General features: G+C 38.6%; 1 protein-coding gene across 1 annotated transcript in view; it reads right to left on the bottom strand.

Annotated features, from left to right (window-relative positions):
• ZRANB3 (zinc finger RANBP2-type containing 3) overlaps window positions 1-17612 on the bottom strand; it is a 65546-nt gene that overhangs the window by 26714 nt on the left and 21220 nt on the right. Inside the window, exons 4-10 of the mRNA XM_063288703.1 lie at window positions 16192-16370; window positions 11613-11844; window positions 10597-10682; window positions 9622-9793; window positions 8366-8494; window positions 6430-6549; window positions 1533-1652 (exon numbers count right to left, since the gene is read on the bottom strand). Of these exons, the coding sequence (XP_063144773.1) occupies window positions 1533-1652; window positions 6430-6549; window positions 8366-8494; window positions 9622-9793; window positions 10597-10682; window positions 11613-11844; window positions 16192-16370 (1038 nt within the window). The remainder of the gene's footprint in view (window positions 1-1532; window positions 1653-6429; window positions 6550-8365; window positions 8495-9621; window positions 9794-10596; window positions 10683-11612; window positions 11845-16191; window positions 16371-17612) is intronic.

The raw sequence follows: 17612 nt of genomic DNA, 5'->3' as shown, positions 1-17612 counted from the left end.
AGAATATTGCATTATATAGACAGACATACTAATTTATACATGATGTACCACTTTGTATTTTGCAAATGACATTAGTTTCTGGATAAGCTCTAAACTACAGGACTGACAAAAGCCTATCTACTAGAATAACAGAACAAGGGTAAAGTGAGGAAAAGATGCGTGGCACTTGAGCTAAATTCTTTTAAATCATTTATGTTCCAGAAAAACTTATTCTCTGGTAATAGAAAAACAATTTGTAAATATGCACAGATATGTATTCTGAGCAAATGTTAACAATGCAGAGATATCCTAGCAGTTGGGGTCCAGACTACAATTTCTGAACATTTTTTTTAGTTTCTGATATGGTAACATCCCTGGAATTATTTATTTATCATACGTATATAGCCACCCATTTCACATAAAAGTGACTCTGGGCAGCATACAACACTAATTAAAATACATAAAATCAGTCACAATTTTAAAAAAATAACTATAGAAAGACACATAACAGGGGAATGATATTAATCACAGTAAGGGAGCCATTGCAAAATCTCCCTGGTCCACTGGGATCCCCAGGACTGATCACAAAGCCAGGTCTTGAGGGATTTGCAGAATATTTTATCCTAGATGAAATTTTGGTTCTTCTTTGGGAAATGCTGGGTGGTTGCACAATTATTTGACTTTACTTTATCCCCCCAAATGGAGGCAATCATGTAACCAAAAGCAGTTGCATGTCTCAGGGCCCACAAAAATGGACCTGGGGAATTAGAATATTAATGATTAAATTACAAAAGTTGTTAGTTTAGTCTTAATGCATACAGCACTTAGCAAGAAAAGTTAAAATTAAAGCATTTTTGCAAAAATGTTGCAATGTGTTGATTCTGGTATCTATCATTTTACTAGGCTGAGACATCATAATTTGCTTAAAAGAAACTGAGTAAGAAAGTTAGAAATTCTGGATCCTGAACTTTCCTTCTGCTATTGGAAGTGTTCCTACTATTCAGGACCAGTCTGTCCAGCTAAGGTTCTGACTAACAGAAAGTTAAGGAGATTTTGAGCTCTCCTTCCCTTTATACCCCACACCCAACTCCATTTCAGGCCTGGCAAACATCATCTTCCTTCTAGCTGTGAGCATTCCATGCATAGATAATCCATTTATGGAACTTATTCAACCTATGTGCTTTTAAGGTATTTTTGCCATACTGCTTTTGAAAATGATTTTACCCATGTTCTATATCAGGGAACAATTTTAAGTTGCATTTAAGTAATATACCTCATAAGTTTTAATCTATACTGATGGATTGTGAAATATAAGCCCACTATCCTAAACCAAAAGGATCTATTTGCTTCTTAGAAGTACACTGATATGCATAATAATGAGCAATCAATGAATGGTTAATTCAGCATCTATATGAGCAATTTTATTTAGGCATTTGCTTACAGATACAGCACAGACCTTATGATGTCCTATCAGTTCACAGGAACAGTTTTTCTCTCCAAGCATTTACTTTATCCTGGAACAAACAGAAGGTTATATATATTTAAGTTGTTACCTGGCCAGCAGCCTGAATGCTTAAAATGGCCACTCTGGTATCTGGGTCTTTTTGGAACTGATTTACAAGATTTGCTCTTTCTGCTGAAGATACACTGCCATCTATCCGAATATAACGAACCTGTACCATATAAAGGAACACAAACAGTCACCTGAAGCTAAATTGAAGAGAACGTTTGGCTTTTGACAAGAAAAAAATGGGCAACTGGGAAACAAAGATGCTGATGAGATTATTAGTTTTCACACTGAATATGGTCAGACCAATCACAATCAAGGTATTATTGCAGCTGGCTCAACCCCAAAAGAATAGCAGCTTTGGACACACCATTTTTGCTTCACAGGTATTTATGACACCTTACACTTTTCAGAAATACAGTTCCCTACCTTGAAAAGGTAACAATTTTTAACTCAACAGAGAGGGTTGCTCTAGTCTTCCACAGTAAGAACAAGTGTGAAGGTCTGCTGGCCAGAGTGCTGCTGCCTCATGGCTAGAAGGGCTCAAACTACAGTAATCCCTGTCAGCAGGAGCATAAAGAAGAATGTTACTAGGAACCAGAGATGGTTAGGTCACTATCAAAAGAACCAGAACTAAAAGAATGACACCAAAGGGGAACTTATCTTTGGGATCCAAAAGCAATTATGTCGAAACAGAACTGGAACTCCCAGATAGGCTTTATGTAAATTTAGGAGAGGCAGGGGAAATGTTGGGCACAGGGCTGCAACGGGGGGGGGGGGGGGCAAGAGGGGCATGTGCCCTGGGCACCGCATGGGTGGGGGACACCAAAATGACAAAATAGTATTTGTATACTGAATGTTTGCCCCAGGGCAGAATCCATGTTTGGCCCAGGTGACAGACCCTAGTTGCCGCGCTGGTTGGGCATGGCAGGAAGATGGTGTTATGGAAATGGAAGCAACAATATTGGTTGAGGAATCTGCAGTACATGTTGTTTCCCCTTTTGCCCTGCTCCTATCTGAAGACATCAGACAATGGACCTTGTAAGTTTCCTATGCTCCAGCATAGGAGGGGTTGTCTTTAAAGATTATTCAGAAACTTTAAATGGCACAACATGGGGCTGTTTAAATATTGGGAGAGTAAGGCAGTAGATCAAGTGACACTTCTACTGAACCAACTACATGTGTTGCCTATGTATTATTACTTAATATTAAAATATTAATGCATAGTCAACCATTGCAATTGATACAATAAGAACATTGCTATTGGTCTGGACAGTTTAGAATCAAGTTATCTGAAGGTACAATGATCAATTTCAATACATTTCAAATATTACAGGACAATTCAAATTAACAGGGTGGTATCTACAAACATAATATGTAACATGTACATTTTTTGAAAAAGGAATGCCATAGAAATTTAAAACCATGTCAACAACCACCAGCACTTTTGACATTAGCGTTATAATTATTTGCAAGGACAATGAAGCTACCATGCACAAACCCAAAGAAGACGACCTTGCTGATAATGAGCTCCTGCTTGTGGAGCTCTCATAAATGAGAAAATTGGGGAAATAAGTGTCTAATTTTGCCTTCCACAATTTATTCTGCAAGTTAAAATGTAATGGATTCAGGTCTATGTGCCCCTTCTGCCATCTACTATTTAAATATAAAAATTTGTTTTGTTTAATAAAATACCTAAAACACAGACACAAAGAGACATAGAAATAATCCCTGTATTTCTTTTGCGACTAAGATCACAGATCACTTGAAAGCAAAAAAAAAAAAAAAGGATTCAGTAGAAAACAATCACAAAAGCATCTTCAAATTTATCTTAGCGTCTTGGACGCCAAGGAAGCAGAGGTCAGGAATTAACCTCTCTCTAAGGATGTACACTATCTTTTATACTGCTTATGATTTGGGCCTTGACCTCTCCACGTAACTGCTATTCACTACTTCCCTGCATTGTAATGCATTAGCCAGTATAACTTCCACCTTATCTATATAAATAGTAACATTACTAAATTTCCAGTAAAACTCTGCAACAGCCTATCATGTGTGTCTTGTCTGGTCAATGATCCTCTTTTGTTTAAAACTGAACATTTTGCTACCTTAACCTCTAGTCTACACCACCTCATAGCGCACGGCTCAGCAAGTATTTTGTGATGATCATAAGTAAAACTCTTTTAGATTAGGGTTGCTGAGCAAGCATCTTACTACCTTGTTCCCCTTAGAACATCTGAAATGGCTTATTAGCTTGCCCTGACAAAAAAAGTCTGTTATAACCCTATGCTGCATATGTATGCACTTTTTTTTAATAGAAAGGCATGTCCGCCATAAACTAAAATTGGTTTTGAATTACACTTGAGTCCCGGTGACGTACATGCACATATCCATGTATTTTCTTGGAACTGATTTGCACTGCCTTCTTCCAAAATTTTTCTTTGACTTTCTGGCCTAATCTAGAGTCCTGGATTTCTCAAATGGTCCCTCACTGAAGCATTAAACATGGCCAACCGTGCCTTAGTTTGTATATTAGCTAAAGTTGGCTAAGAGATTGTACTTGGAGCTGAGGCATATCATGCTAATTTGCACTAATTTGACCAAGAAAAGTATAATAAATATATGGTAATGTTTACAGGTAATACATTGCTGCTTGTAGTTGGAGAATGGAATGTCAAAGTTGAAAAGAGTAAAGAGGAAAACAAAGTTGGACTGCACGGCCTAGGAAACAGAAATGAAGCAGGAGAATAACAGTTTCTGTCAATCCAATTATTTCTTTGTTGCTAATACAATTTTCAAACTACCAAAACAATCCTTATACACATGGATATCACCAGAGAAGCACACAGAAATAAAATTGGTACAAGGAGATGGAAGAGTTCAGTTATAACAGCAAGGATATGGCTAGTGGCTCACTGTGGAATAGATCATGAATTGCTCTTGTTGAAGTTCCAAGTCAAGCTAAAGCAGAAGAACAAGCCCCCCGTTTCTACGCTATCATCTTGAGCATATACCCACCATTTTAAGGAGACTGTCAGAAATAGTTTTGAAGTCTTGAATCTCATTCATAGGGAACAGTGACCAATAGACCGGAAGAGGTCAATGTATACCAATACCAAAGAAGAAAACTTAACAGGGTGCACAAGCTCTCATACAATATCTTTAATTTCGTATGCTAGCAAAATAATGCTTAGGATCACCCAATGCAAATGAGAGCCCCACTGAGAACAGAGAGGCCACACATTCAAGCTGATTTTAGAAAAGAAGAACAAGAGATGCATACTGGATAACTGAGAAAGTTAAAGAATACTAAAAAGAAGTCATATGTGCTTCATTGATTAAAGAAACACCTTCGATTATGTAGGCCATGTCATGCTGTGAAATGTCCTTAAGAAATTGGGAATCCCACTGTCCTCATGAGAAACCTGTAGACAGGACAGAAAGTCACAGTCCAGACAGAACATGACAACACAGACTGGCTTCAAGGCTGTATACTCACTCCTCATTTGTTCAGTCTTTACGATGAATATATATAGAAGAATGCTGGATTGGAAGAAGATGGGTGTAGTTTTAAAATTGGTGAAATAAATATTATTAACCACATATGCTGATTACTACTCTGATAGTAAAAAATGCTAAAGCTCTAGTAATTAAAGTCAAGGAGCACAGTGAAAAAATGGGACTAAAATTAACAAACTAATAACAATAGGTACAGCCTTATCTGTTAGCCTTAGAATTGACAATGGTGATATTCAAGTGGCGTAAGGCTTCTGCCTTTTAGGATTGACTATCAACAGTAAAGGAACCAGCAATCAAGAAATATACCACAGACTAGCACTTGATAGAGTTGCAATGAAAACCTCAGAAAAGATAATCAACTGCCATGATATGTCTATTCCTACAAAGATCAGATGGTGCAGGTAATAGTTTTCCCTGTGATAGACTTTGAATAGGAATAGGATAAGCAGGATAGGAAGAGTATTGACACTTTTCAATTCTGATGTTGGAGAAGACTCCTGAGATTACCATGGATAGCCAAGAAAACAAACAAATGGATTGTCAAACAAATCAACCCAGAGCTTTCACCTGAAGCACAAAAGACCAGGCTCAAATTATCCTACTTTGAACACATTATGTGAAGATCTAGCTCCTTTGAAAAGTCCATAATGCTGGGACAGGTGGAAGGTAGGAAGAGAAGAATCAGCAACAAGGTGGATGGACTTGATTACTGGGTTCACTCTTGGAAAACCAAAAGGGCCAGGACAGGGACAGATCATTCTGGAAAAGCTCGATCCTGTGGTCATTAAGAGTCACACTGTCTTGATGGCACATAATCAATCAAATGAATTAAAGGACAGGTATTAGTATATGATACTTGGTAATAATATATGGGACAAGGCTGAGCAACATTTTAGAGGGAAGATGAAAGCTGCAGTGGGTTGAGACCAGATTGTGGGCATGGACAGCAATAGGATTTCTCTGCTGTCTCTACATGGACCAGACTTTATTAATTTGAGTATTATAAGCTCCTACACTGTTCCAGTGTTAACCTTTGGTCCACTGCTGTTGGCCTTCCATAACTAAAGAATAATTTATGTACTTTGTGAATAACAGTTTAAGTAGGATGCCCCCCTCCTGGCATCCCCCAAATATGTTGGGAGTGTAGTATAGCTAACTGGGTATTCTGGAAGTGGCAGCCCCAACATACATGGAAAGTGCCATGCTGGGGAAAGCTAATGTATACAGTGCTATCTTGTTTTAACTGTTAATTTTCACTGAATAATTATTTTATAGAGGTTTTTAAATATGCCATGGTGGAAAATGTGTCAGAAGTCAAGATGGTACAGATACAAGCTTGCACTTTTTTTTTGTACCTGTGATGTACAGGTTTACAGCTTAATAAGAGCCTCAAATAGCAGTCTAATTCCATAAGGCATATTTACCTTGCTTTCAATCACTGCCTCTGTACATGCCTGCAGCATGCTTAAGTGATGAGCAAAGACCAGAAACTTCAGTTTTTCATTCTCCAGCAGCATTTTAATATAATCCTTTACTGCTCCTGCCTAAAATATACAGGCATGTTGGAATCTTGATATAATTAATGAGAAAAGGAAAGGCAGAGGCAAAACAGCAAAACACCATGTATATTAAGTTATAAAATAAAACTTCATAAATAGACAATTAACTTCTCTTTTACTATACATAATCAAATGTAGATTCAGGCTAACAAAAAGCAAACTATGGCACCTATTCTTCTACATACCGGTTCATCTATTCCATCATACTGGCTCACCAATTCCTGTAAAGATTTTTGCACTACTTACATTCAGAGTAACCAGGCAGACATGACAAATATAACTGAAATATATATCAACGTTACACGAACATACAGACTCTTAAGATTTGGATTAAAAATATCTTTTTGAATGGAAGTATTTCCACTTAGTTGTTACTAGAAATTCTTCCACTTTGGGAAGAACTATTTGGGATATAGTACATTGGATTGCTGAATATGCAAGGAACTGAGATAAATGCTATTAGTCTTTGTTAATATAATTTCTCTCAGCTCCTTGCATATTCAGCAATCCAATGTACTATATCCCAAATTATATCCAGAGAAGCTGATCCTCAGGTTAGTCTTTTGAGGGGTTGTCTTGCAGTACAAACAACTGACTAGAGAAGTTCAATTTGACAAACAGACCACCACTCAAAGTTCCCTGAAATTAATATTAATTAATAGTAAATTAATATTTAAGTACTGTTGCTAAGGATCAAGTACTGCTGGTTGAGTGTCATAACATACCTGTGGTTATCGAAGCAACTTTAAGTAAAATCTAGTAATTATTACTGTTTAAATATCTTTTTGACAATACATACTATGACAAGACAGTTTACAGTCAAATTAAAAGTGTAAAGTCTAGTTAAAACAGCAACTTTGAATCTGTTATGAACAAACTTGCCTAACCAGATCATACTATTTTTCAGCAATTCACAGAAATTAAAGGTTTGATCAAAGATGGTCCTTCTGTTTCTGGTAGGTATCATAATCACGTGGAGGCTTCCAAGAACAAAACAGGGTGAAATATTTTCACAAACTTTACCAAAGCCTTCCAGAAGATCATGGGAAATGGTCCAGGGATTGCAGGGAATGAAGATTGGTCAACAATAATCTCCTACTATGATCTATTCATAGAAAGTTTTGCTGAATCTCAGCATCTTACACATGGAAAAGTGTTTCTTTCTGATTTTCAAAATCTTTATAGTTAAACATTTGTTCAAAAAAATTGGATAATGTGTATTACCAGAATATCACTTCATATTATTTCCAGTTCCCAAGGAACATAGGAAGAAGTGCCTTTTCTGTTGTAGCACCTGCCCTTTGGAACACCATCTCCCATGAGATTAATCTGGCCCCCATCCTGATTGTGTTTAAAAGAGCCTTGAAAACTCGGCTTTTCCCCCAGGCCTTGAGGAATCCTCTGTATTTTGCGGGGATAAGATGGTTGGTTTTTTTCCAAAAGTTTGGAGTTTCTCGTTTCTACTATCTGTATTTTGCTGGTGTTTTTACTGTGCACCACTCAAGAATTGTCACAGAGCCGGGCAGCCTTGTAAATTTAAATTAATAAATAAAATGAATAACCTTTATCTGGCTAAGTGTTACAGGGTTAGAAAAAGCAGAATACCAAATTGTTTTGGTTTTAATGGGATTTTATTGGAATTTTACTGTGTATTTATTTGAGTTTTTATTGTATATTTATTCTGTGTTGTAAACCGCCCAGAGTCCCTCCGGTTGGAGGAGAGGGCGGTGACAAATTTGATAAATAAATAAATAAATAGTTACTACACATTAACAACACTCACAAAGCATTTCAGGATTACCTTGGCAATGGCAGTCTGCTTAAACATACGTGTAATTAGACTCATCACTTGGACAAAGTCATTTTCAGTAGAGTCTAAATCTGAAGCCCTCATTAACTTCTCCCACTCTTCAAAGCTAGCATTTAATTCCTGCACAGGAGGAAACAACATTTAGAGGCAAAAATGTGAAAAGGCAAAACAATTACATTGTCTCTGAATCATGCCATGCTTTCTCGATAGAGAACAATAGCCCCCGAAGACGCCATCTTCTTCACTTAGCAATGTCACTGCAAGAGAGGTCATTGATAAATTCCTACCACATACAGAAATCAAATAAAAGTCAGAGAAAAAAATAACAAAATAGGAAGTATAACTCATTCTATTTATATCATAAATCAATAAACAAAACTATTCTTTCAAAAATTTAAAAACTTGAAAACTACTTATATCAAAATGGCTATGTAATTGTTTCTCAGGACTGTATTTTATGGCATCTTGCTAAAACACTCCTTTATATGCATTACTCAAATGTTTATTATTATGTTTATTTATTAACAATACCAGAATATTTTAGAAATGTAAAGGAACTAGTATGAACCTCATTGTAAGTATACTGTTTTTCTGTGCTGTACATTTATGCTGCATGTTTTTCTGATCATAAATTATACTTATTCAAACTGTGGCTAGGGCTGTGTGGCTTTGGAATACATAGTGGCACTCATCTAGCATCTGCTGAAAACTTCTTGAAGCAGCTACGTCTTTTCCTGAAATCACATAACTGCATTTTCAACTGCCAAATTATCCTGGGAAAATGCACATTTACAACACTATTCAAAACAAAGCCTCCATCCCTGAGTCCACATTCTGTTGATCAACAGCACTCTATCTTGGCTGGACTTAATTTTAACTTGTTCTCCCTCATCCAACCAATGACTGGAGCTAGGCGAATTACAAGGGTTTTGACTGACTTTTTTGCAGTTGGAATTTTCCATTGCATGGACAGTTTCTACCACAGAACAGTAGAATCACCACCAGCTTAGCTGCTTCTGCTAGGTCAGAATAATGTTCTATTTACCCTGTATGGAATCTCATTTTATAATGAAACAGAGTCAGGTTCACAATAACAGCAAAAACTGAATAGAACTGCTGAACATGTGCAACCACTCAATGATAGCGTTTGGAACACGGCCATGATGTCTGTATACCTCTCAAAGTCACTATACCTATGAAAACAGCTCGTAATTGACATATTTCTTGGCATGTTAGTATCAGCTTACTTTAGCAGCAGTTTTGGGAAGGTCAAAAGGTATCCGTTGCCTAATTTTAGGTGGCAATTGTGTTAAAACTTCACTCTTCATTCGCCTAATCATTACATTGCTTAGTAATTCATGCAGTTCATCTAAATTTGAAGCTCCTCTGCAGTCCCACTGTCGTCTTTTACCAAAAAATCTGGAACAAGAACAATAAAAATAGAACAGCTCATTTAAAATATCTTAATATTTATTTCTTATTAAATTAGAAATGTATATTCATATGAGCTAAGCCTTTTCTTTCCAAAGGAGGCAAATGTAATATACCCATGGCATACATCCAAATCCAAAATATAATTCTTTCTATGTCATGATTCCCATTTAAGCTAAATAGCAAAGTTATAGTTCGATATAATAGATTCAAATAATATACTTGTTTTGCCTATTAACCCTATTTTGTTTCTAATGGTTGGAAAGCTAAGACAGTTCAGAAAGTCTTGAGTCTGGTAGTGATCCATTATTCTGTGTCTCAAGTAAATGTCATAGCAGTAGAATATGTGACAAACCAATGCATTAATATAGGACTCTTTGGAAATAGTCATGGGGAGAATGTTCCCAAACCACCACAACCACCACAAAACCCAAACCCACACTCCCAGAGGACCCACCCAAGATGAGCATTGTATGAGTTAGAGAGAATATGGGAGAAATTTTGTTTTGCAAAATTTAGACTTAAGCACGGGCATTTTGCACTAAATGAAGCTATGAAATGAACTAACTAAGAATTTTCAACTACTTCCCTTGAAATAATAAAAACATACTTTTTTAAGCTAAGGTTTGCAACAGCTGAGTTATTTCCACACATCTGACAACAAGTAGTGCTTACTGTTATAGAAGTATGCAATAAACATTGTTCTTCCAATTACTGTATACTGGAGCTGACTAGTTTACCGGAATACCCCATGAATACATCTGTATACAAAAAGGTGAAGAAATCATTACCTGACATGTGCATTGCAGTATTTTTTTGCATATTCAGTCCATGTCCCAAATTTCTGTGGACAAAGTGCTTCAAGTTGCATGAAAAGCTGTTAAAATACAATAATGGATGAATATTATAAAAATGCCCATTAAGTCAGAAGTACTAACTGAAATCTTAAACCCAGCCCATCTCTTTCTAGGACTGTAATCGGCACAACTGCATATATTTTTGAGGCAAAATCAACGGCACTTTTCAAATAGAGTCTGTAACGTCATTGATGCAGGCACTGAGGTACTTTATTCAAGCTGCATTTACACAGTCTAAAAATCATTTTAACAGTTCAAATTAAATCAGACTTCTCCAGTCTAGCTGCAGTCTTTGCATTACTGGAGGGAATCAATTTGAGGAAGTTAAGTCTAAATATATTTTTTCAAATCAGTAAAAAGACATGTTGATTTAGCCACTTACTGCTTAGGCAGCATTTAAAAAAATAAAACATGAAAGATGCAAGGCTACCTCTTCTGTCACAGCAGGATGCCACCTTTTCCTTGAATCTCTTTCCTGAAAGACAGCTGTGTTCCTCTATTCCAGCCCTAGCCTATCACCCACCACGTAATGCTATTCTTAAACTTCCAAAAAATGTACAGAAACAATAAAAATATTCACATTTATTACATAATAAAGGCTTTATTTTATGCCTAATCCTAATACGAAGTAAGGTCTGGAATCTGCTTTGGGCATATAGGTTCCCTCCTACTCCAAACTCTTTTTTTCCCATCGCTTTCTAGCATGCATCAACTCTGGGGTGCCAAGACATTCAAAACTGCAGTAATTATGATTATCACAAACTATAATTGGAAATCAGACTTCCAAAATAACAACCCAATTTTTATCACTAATCAGAAAGTGAGAGAGGGAACCTTAGCATGCAAAGGGATGGGGAAGTCTGCAGGCCCAAAACACATCCTCAGCCATCTGTAATTGTTTCACCATGTCATGCAAAGTAGGCCTTGAAATATAACGTGATTGTCAGAACCTCTTCAGGTCTTCCTAAGGCAGGAGTTCCAGTGAGGAGAATAGCTCGAATAGCATTCTGTACAACAGGCAGCAAAACCTTGCTACGAACTGCATTCCTGGATTTCATATAATGGGACTCATCAATTACTACTACTTTGAAGTTCTGTTTGCATAAAGTATCTATTAAAGCATGTGCATCTGAAGTTAGCAAGCCATAACTCAGGACAGTCACTTTGCTTCTAGGTATTTGCCTAGAAAATGAAAAGAACAAAACATTTAGGGACTATTTACATTATTCCATAGCTACTTATTGCTTGAATGTATATGACTCAAGTGCATAATTTCACTTATATTTAAACATGTTTAGACTGTCAAAGGGCTTCAGAAAATTTAAAAAACAAAGTTGCTATTAAAAAGCTTAAGTGACAAGTGTGTTTTTCAACGGCTTTTAAATGACCAATATTATTAATCTCTGTAAGCTCAGGAGTGGTTGCTACTAAGTCATAAAATGAACTGAGGCCTTGTTCGAAAACATCTCATTTCAAGTGCCCCAATCCAGAGTTTTAATTTGCTGGATAATTTCTTTAAGACAAAATTTAGTAAGCTATATCCATTCATCCTATGATGAATAGGATAGTTACCCAGGTGATCTTAGTCATCAAGAGCCATTTTTAAATAGTAAAAACATTTATTTCAGCCAGCGAGACTAAAATAGTCAGATTACATGTGGGTGACCTGTAGTTGTGAAAGTTTATGTTAACTGGGAAAGCTCAGAGGGCAGCAGTGTCCGGGACAGTGCTGTATCAGCTCCGACTGATATGCTGGTGGTCCCAAAGGGATGGTTAGAGTTCAACCACCTAAAACAAGGCACCCTAAGCTGGGAAGAAAAGAAACTAAGTGTGTGTCTGTGGAAACATGAGCCCTCAACCTACAGTGGCATGCACTCTTGAAGACAAAGAGCTGCCAGCCCTCTTTTAAGTCTTTGAGGATTGACGCAGTAAGGAATGAAAGCAAGTGTTGGAAAGTCTTTTAACTGCAAGATGTAATTAATACCAACCACACACACACAAGAGCTTTCCTTCCTCCTCCTCTCACATAATAACCATCACCACTGGCAAGGAATGCTTTCCACTTTTTAGATCAACAGTTCAAGCCATAGTCCAAATGCTTGGCCAACCTCTTTTAAAATTCAAGACAAAGTATTCAGATTAACAAGCTGTATGATATTTGTTGGATGTAACCCGAATACTTCAGCAAAGAATCGTTACCTTGTCGTGGTGCTGGAGCTTGAGCACCTCAGTGATGCCATTAGCTAAACCGTGAAGGGCCACCCAAGACGGGAAGGTCATGACAGAGAGATCAGACTAAATGCCATCCCTGGGGAAGGTAATGGCAACCCACCCCAGTATTCTTGCCGTGAAAACTCAATGGATCAGTACAACCAGAGATATGTTGGTATACCATCGGTAGATGAGACCCCCAGGTCGGAAGATGGTCAAAATGCTACTGGGGAGGAACAGAGGATGAGTTCAACTAGCTCCAGACGTGATGACGCAGCTAGCTCAAAGCCGAAAGGACGGTTAGCGGCCGACGGTGCTGGTGGTGAACGGCGAATCCGATGCTCTAAGGATCAACACACCATTGGAACCTGGAACGTAAGATCTATGAGCCAGGGCAAATTGGATGTGGTTATTGGGGAGATGTCAAGATTAAAGATAGACATTTTGGGCATCAGTGAACTGAAATGGACTGGAATGGGCCACTTCACATCAGATGACCACCTGATCTACTACTGTGGACAAGAGGACCACAGAAGAAATGGAGTAGCCTTCATAATTAATAGTAAAGTGGCTAAAGCAGTGCTTGGATACAACCCAAAAAACGATAGAATGATCTCAATTCAAATTCAGGGCAAGCCATCTAACATCACAGTGATCCAAATATACGCCCCGACCACAGATGCTGAAGAAGCTGAAGTAGAGCAGTTCTATGAGGATCTGCAACACCTACTGGACAACACGCCTAAAAGAGATGTTATTTTCATCACGGGAGACTGGAATGCTAAGGTGGGCAGTCAAATGACACCTGGAATTACAGGTAAGCATGGCCTGGGAGAACAAAACGAAGCAGGACATAGGCTGATAGAATTTTGCCAAGACAACTCACTCTGCGTAACAGACACTCTCTTCCAACAACCTAAGAGACGGCTTTATACATGGACTTCCCCAGATGGACAACACCGAAATCAGATTGACTACATCCTTTGCAGCCAAAGGTGGCGGACATCTGTACAGTCGGTAAAAACAAGACCAGGAGCTGACTGTAGTTCCTATCACGAACTTCTTATTGCACAATTTAGGATCAGACTCCAGAGATTGGGGAAGACCCACACATCAGCTAGATTAATATTCCTCAGGAATATGCAGTGGAGGTGAAGAATAGATTTAAGGGACTGGACTTAGTAGATAGGGTCCCAGAACTATGGACAGAAGTTCGCAACATTGTTCAGGAGGCGGCAACAAAATACATCCCAAAGAAAGAGAAATCCAAGAAGGCAAAATGGCTGTCTGCTGAGACACTAGAAGTAGCCTAAGAAAGAAGGAAAGCAAAAGGCAACAGCGATAGGGGGAGATATGCCCAATTAAATGCAAAATTCTAGAGGTTAGCCAGAAGAGATAAGGAATTATTTTTAAACAAGCAATGCGCGGAAGTGGAAGAAGACAATAGAATAGGAAAGACAAGAGACCTCTTCCAGAAAATTAGAAACATCGGAGGTAAATTCCAGGCCAAAATGGGCATGATCAAAAACAAAGATGGCAAGGACCTAACAGAAGAAGAAGAGATCAAGAAAAGGTGGCAAGAATATACAGAAGACCTGTATAGGAAGGATAACAATATCGGGGATAGCTTTGACAGTGTGGTCAGTGAGCTAGAGCCAGACATCCTGAAGAGTGAGGTTGAATGGGCCTTAAGAAGCATTGCTAATAACAAGGCAGCAGAAGATGATGGCATCCCAGCTGAACTGTTCAAAATCTTGCAAGATCATGCTATATGCCAGCAAATTTGGAAAACACAAGAATGGCCATCAGATTGGAAAAAATCAACTTATATCCCCATACCAAAAAAGGGAAACACTAAAGAATGTTCAAACTATCGAACAGTGGCACTCATTTCACATGCCAGTAAGGTAATGCTCAAGATCCTGCAAGGTAGACTTCAGAAATTCATGGAGCAAGAATTGCCAGATGTACAAGCGGGGTTTAGAAAAGGCAGAGGAACTAGGGACCAAATTGCCAATATCTGCTGGATAATGGAAAAAGCCAGGGAGTTTCAGAAAAACATCTATTTCTCTTTTATTGACTATTCTAAAGCCTTTGACTGTGTGGACCATAACAAATTGTGGCAATTTCTCAGCGGTATGGGGATACCAAGGCATCTTGTCTGCCTCCTGAAGAATCTGTATAACGACCAAGTAGCAACAGTAAGAACAGACCAAGGAACAACGGACTGGTTTAAGATTGGGAAAGGAGTACGGCAGGGCTGTATACTCTCACTCTGCCTATTCAACTTGTACGCAGAACACATCATGCGACATGCTGGGCTTGAGGAATCCAAGGCTGGAGTTGAAATCGCTGCAAGAAACATTAACAATCTCAGATATGCAGATACCACTTTGATGGCTGAAAACGAAGAGAAACTGAGGAGCCTTATGATGAAGGTGAAAGAAGGAAGTGCAAAAGCTGGCTTGCAGCTAAACCTCAAAAAAACCAAGAGTATGGCAACCAGCTTGATTGATAACTGGCAAATAGAGGGAGAAAATGTAGAAGCAGTGAAAGACTTTGCATTTCTAGGTGCGAAGATTACTGCAGATGCTGTCTGCTGTCAGGAAATCAGAAGACGCTTAATCCTTGGGAGAAGAGCAATGACAAATCTCAATAAAATAGTTAAGAGCAGAGACATCACACTGACAACAAAGGTCCGCATAGTTAAAGCAATAGTGTTCCCCGTAGTAACATATGGCTGCGAGAGCTGGACCATAAGGAAGGCTGAGAGAAGGAAGATCGATGCTTTTGAACTGTGGTGTTGGAGGAAAATTCTGAGAGTGCCTTGGACTGCAAGATCAAACCAGTCCATCCTCCAGGAAATAAAGCCAGACTGCTCACTTGAGGGAATGATACTAAAGGCAAAACTGAAATACTTTGGCCACATAATGAGAAGACAGGACACCCTGGAGAAGATGCTGATGCTAGGGAGAGTGGAAGGCAAAAGGAAGAGGGGCCGACCAAGGGCAAGATGGATGGATGATATTCTAGAGGTGACGGACTCGTCCCTGGGGGAGCTGGGGGTGTTGACGACCGACAGGAAGCTCTGGCGTGGGCTGGTCCATGAAGCCACGAAGAGTCGGAAGAGACTAAACAAATAAACAACAACATAACCCGAATAAGCAGTTTATTAATTCCAATTCTTCAAAACAAAGATCAGACTTTCCATTTTCTGCTGAAGAGCTGAGATTGTACATACCATGTCCTGTCTAACGAGCAAGATTAAATCATCTGGTATCCCTTCATAAATAATGCCACTGCTAACATGCCACTCACCAAATGTCAGTTTTATTTTGTACGATGTTGATATCCTCTGGACAGAGGTCTGGAATCCACTTTTCCATCTCATCAACCCAAGGGTACCTCAGGGATGAGGGCACCACTATTAACAGAGGCCATTCATTTTTATAGTAGTATGATACAGCTATTGCTTGGATAGTCTTCCCCAAGCCCATCTAAGATGCAATCAATTGAAAGGAGAAAAAAGTTTAAAACACACTGCCCATGATGCTTCTTCATCTAAAAGTCTAACTAGATATAGGTATACTAGTGTTGTTACATGTGCAACAGTACCTGACCGACCTATTAGTATAAAATAATGGTGAAGTGATCACATTTTCTAGATGTAAACATGAATAACAAAAATTATATTTGCCATTTAGTACCCTAGTCATCAGGTTTGGGAGATCCCTTTGGAGCTTTTCACAGTGCACTTGTGTTTTCACCACCTTAAATAATTTTGTGTCATCTGCAAATTTTGCCCCCTCACTTGGTATGCCTAACTCTAGAAACCAGGAGACTGGGAGTTCTAGTCCCGCCTTAGGCATGAAAGCTGGCTGGGTGACCTTGGGCCAGTCCCTCTCTCCCAGCTCAACTCACTTGACAGGGTTGCTGTTGTGGGGAAAATAGGAGGAGGAAGGAGTATTAGGTATGTTCCCCGCCTTGAGTTATTTCTTTAAAAAAAAAAAAAGGTGGGATAAAAAATAAAATAAAATAAAATATAAATAAATAGAAGGAAATCATTATCTAACTGGGGTTAAGGCAAGAAGTTATCTCACAGCTCTCACTTAGCAAGGCACATGGCTCACAAAAGTAAACAGGAAGAGATAACTTGTTTAAGCAGTCTCTCTTCCATGCGTTAATTAAAAAATGTGGGTCAACCATAGAACGATTCTGTATATCTCTATGATCACTCTCTATACTCCTTTCCTACATAGTTCAGTCTGACTATCTTTTTCTAGTGTCTGTTTTCTATTGCTGTTCTGTCAAAGTCTTGAGTTTTTCTTTGCATCTTCTGCTTATGTGTTACTGGCTGGGCTTCCTGACGCTTCTCCTCTTCCAAATCTTGGCTCCAGATGAGGGACACATCTAGAATAACTTCTCCCTCACCTCAGGTCTGGGGGAAGGAAAAAAACCTCTCTCCAGTTTTCTCAGCAGGACTGTCTACCCTTTAGCTTTGATACTTTTACTCCTGGGGATTGAACTCAGTTGATTCAGCCTATTCTTCACAAGACCTGTGGCTGCAGAGCTCCCAGGCAGCCATCTTCTCTTCTCTTCTTCTCCCCCACCTGCCCAATGCTGCTGTTTGATTCGCAGCTGGGTTGTCCTGACAATGGGGGAGGGCCAAGAAGGGAAGGAAGGCTTATAATCTGTTTAGGCAGTCTGTCCTTCCACAGCATCTGTCTGAAAAAAGGGCT

Source organism: Candoia aspera, chromosome 1, assembly GCF_035149785.1.
Source record: "Candoia aspera isolate rCanAsp1 chromosome 1, rCanAsp1.hap2, whole genome shotgun sequence".
Lineage (NCBI taxonomy): Eukaryota > Metazoa > Chordata > Lepidosauria > Squamata > Boidae > Candoia > Candoia aspera.
Note: the sequence above shows the minus strand (reverse complement) of the source record. Positions and strands in the feature narration are given on the sequence as shown.